The sequence below is a fragment of the Saprolegnia diclina genome (assembly GCF_000281045.1).
Source record: "Saprolegnia diclina VS20 unplaced genomic scaffold supercont1.80, whole genome shotgun sequence".
Lineage (NCBI taxonomy): Eukaryota > Oomycota > Saprolegniomycetes > Saprolegniales > Saprolegniaceae > Saprolegnia > Saprolegnia diclina.
Window position 1 is genome coordinate 194,084 of NW_008246147.1, and position 2,684 is coordinate 196,767.

The 2,684-nt window shown below is 58.1% G+C and overlaps 1 protein-coding gene across 1 annotated transcript; it reads left to right on the forward strand.

Moving 5' to 3' along the window:
• Positions 1 to 413: 413 nt before the first annotated feature.
• Positions 414 to 2,442, forward strand: SDRG_14928 (hypothetical protein). Its single transcript, XM_008621088.1, has 3 exons — positions 414 to 1,863; positions 1,912 to 2,002; positions 2,050 to 2,442. The coding sequence occupies exons 1-3, from the start codon at positions 454 to 456 to the stop codon at positions 2,394 to 2,396; spliced, it is 1,848 nt and encodes a 615-aa protein (XP_008619310.1). The 5' UTR covers positions 414 to 453; the 3' UTR covers positions 2,397 to 2,442.
• Positions 2,443 to 2,684: the final 242 nt, after the last annotated feature.

Genomic DNA, 2,684 nt, shown 5'->3' on the forward strand with positions numbered 1-2,684 from the left:
TCGGTCATTGTCACCATCGGCGTCCAGTGCAGCAATGGCAAAAACCAAGTCGTCGCAGCCGTCCGTTGCTGGGATGTGTACAGTGCACATGGATGGACCATCACTAACCTCTGCATGTGTGTGACGGGTGCGAATTGGAGCATATGATTTCGGTACCGCAGTGTGTGGCTGCGGGCGCTTGCACTTGTAAAGGCAGCTGGCACGACGGTGCTGCGTCAGTCCAAAGCAAGCGACAAGATTTCGCTGGTGGTCCACCCATGACTTGCAGAAATTACACTGTCGACGATGTGGCGCTTTCGTTCAGCGTCATCCCCCTTGGTTCCGTCGCAAAGATGTGACTGTCCGTATCGGCGGTCGCTACAGTATCTGGCGGTTTGGATTCGAGCACAACCAGTTAGTGGACGATGTGATTGGTTTCGGCGATATAAATAAATAAATAGTACACAAAAGTCGATGGTCGAAAGCATGCTGACCGCGCCAAAGTGGGCAACGCGGGCACCGACGCTGCCTCGCAAGTCGTCCAAGCTACGGCAACCGACGCCCAAGACGCTCTCACTGCACAAATACTTCAACGCCGGCGGTGTCACCAAAGTCAACTACAACAAGCGCTCCGTGGTCATCTCGAGTCTCTTTGCGCTCAGCCTTTTTCTGAGCCCTTTGAAAGCGTATGTGAGCGAGCCTTTCTTGGGCGATAGTGGGTACTTTGATGCGGGTCTACCGACGTCCTCGACGCCGACATGGGCATCGGCCGTCGTTGCTGACTTGAAGCAGCAAGCGTCGGCGGACAACTCCAACGCAACATACCACATGACAACATCGACGGTCGACGCGAGCGTGTGCTCATTTGCGCTTGTCGCCCGCGCGCCGGGCGCGCTCTTCTACCCGCCCGACTTTGGTCCACAAGTGCTCCGGGATCTCTGCGCAACGACGACGATGACGACGGCACCCACGGCTCGCGCGTGGACCATGCAACTGGTCTCGGTCCCGATGGCAGTCTCCGTTGCGTGGGCGCAGCCAACGGGTCCGAATACAACCGCCATCTCGTTCATCCACGCACTTCCCGTGTACTCTAGCTCTTGGGTGTTTGCCAAACTCTTGTGGCGAGTGCTCCTCAGCGTCTACATTGGCTGGCTTCTGTGGCGCCAGTACTACCGCCACATAACCCACCTCGTCGAGAACCTTGATCTGTACCCGCTGAGCGATCGATCCAAGACCGTCGAGCGCTACGAGGTCCTTATCGGCGACCCCACGTCCATGATCATCTCCAACCCGATTGTCTGCATTGGTTTTTGCCTCGACATTCTCGCCAGCGCCGACGTATCGTTGCATGCAACGGTCCGCGTCCTTTACGCTACCGACGCCCGCAGCTTCTTGTGCGGCGCCTACTACCTCGGTCGCCACGTCTGGTTCTCGTACGCAGCGCTCTTGGTCCTCAATCGACTGCTCCGGCGCAAACGCATGATCCACTGGTGCGTCGCTCAGTCGACGACGGTGCTCACAGTTGCTATCACCGTACTCCTCAGCGCAGCCGCCAACGGGTGTCTGCGATGGTATCCGCTCGTGGGCATGTCCAACTCGATCATGTGTGCGCTCTCGACGGCAGCCGCCGATGGTAGCTACTACACGATCGAAGTGGCTCCCGCGCTTTTCCTCACCTACCTCATGCTTGCGTTGGTACCGGTGGTGCTGGGGCGCCGGGCGCCCGAGCCGCGTCCGGACCCGCCAGAGCTGCTGATTTACCACAAGAGTATTTCGTCCGTCTTGAGTGCGAGTCGCCAGCGCCCAGTGCAGCTCGGCGTGGTCGCACGCGCGCCAAGCGACCGAAAGTCACCTGCGACGCCTGTCCCTGCACTGGCCCCGACGGTTACTTAACCCATAGAGAAGCCAATATTATGACGTGGCGCTTTCTAGGACGACAATTCCTTTGCCAAGTTTGACTTCAACGATTGGAAGCGTCGACTCTGTCTGTACTTGTGCCGACCCCACAAGCCGACGGACGCAGGTACACTCGGTGTATACCATAGTGACACGGCCGCATCATGTGCGTAGACTTTTGCTCGGGGGCGTCCATGTACCGGCTATTTGCGACGGACCCGTCCCATCAGTCGCTCGCCACAATCAACGGGCGTGGCACCGACTGTTATGTGTACAGCTACATTGCAGCGGGGCAGCTCGCCGACGTGACACGCGTGAGCTTGGTCTCGCACATCGGACTCCAGCAACATCAGGGCTCGACCGCATCCGTTCAACCAAAAGCCAACCGAGATGCGCCGCAACGCCCAAATGTTCAGCGATTTGCAGTCGGAAAGGTGCTGCTGCGGCTAACTGGCGACAGCGACGAGCTGGCCAACGCGCTTCTTATACACGGCGCGCGGAACTCACCATGGATCGAGTAGTTGTCGTAACTTCCTCCTAATCTTGAGCACCCAAGCGTTCTCATCAGATCCCAGCGTCGAGCAAGCACAGTGTATTACGTAGTCACACCCTTTCCTCATACTCCAAACAGCACTTTGAAGCTCATTGGTTGTCCGCACCCAGTGAATCAGCATGAAGCGCATCCAATACGTCCGCACTCCCAGGGCGCCCGCCACAAGATCGAATGCCGCCAGTGTCACGCCGATGCGCCAGCGACCCGAGAGCGGGCAAAGTTCATTTTTGGCCACATCGGTAGTTCTGCGACAGAC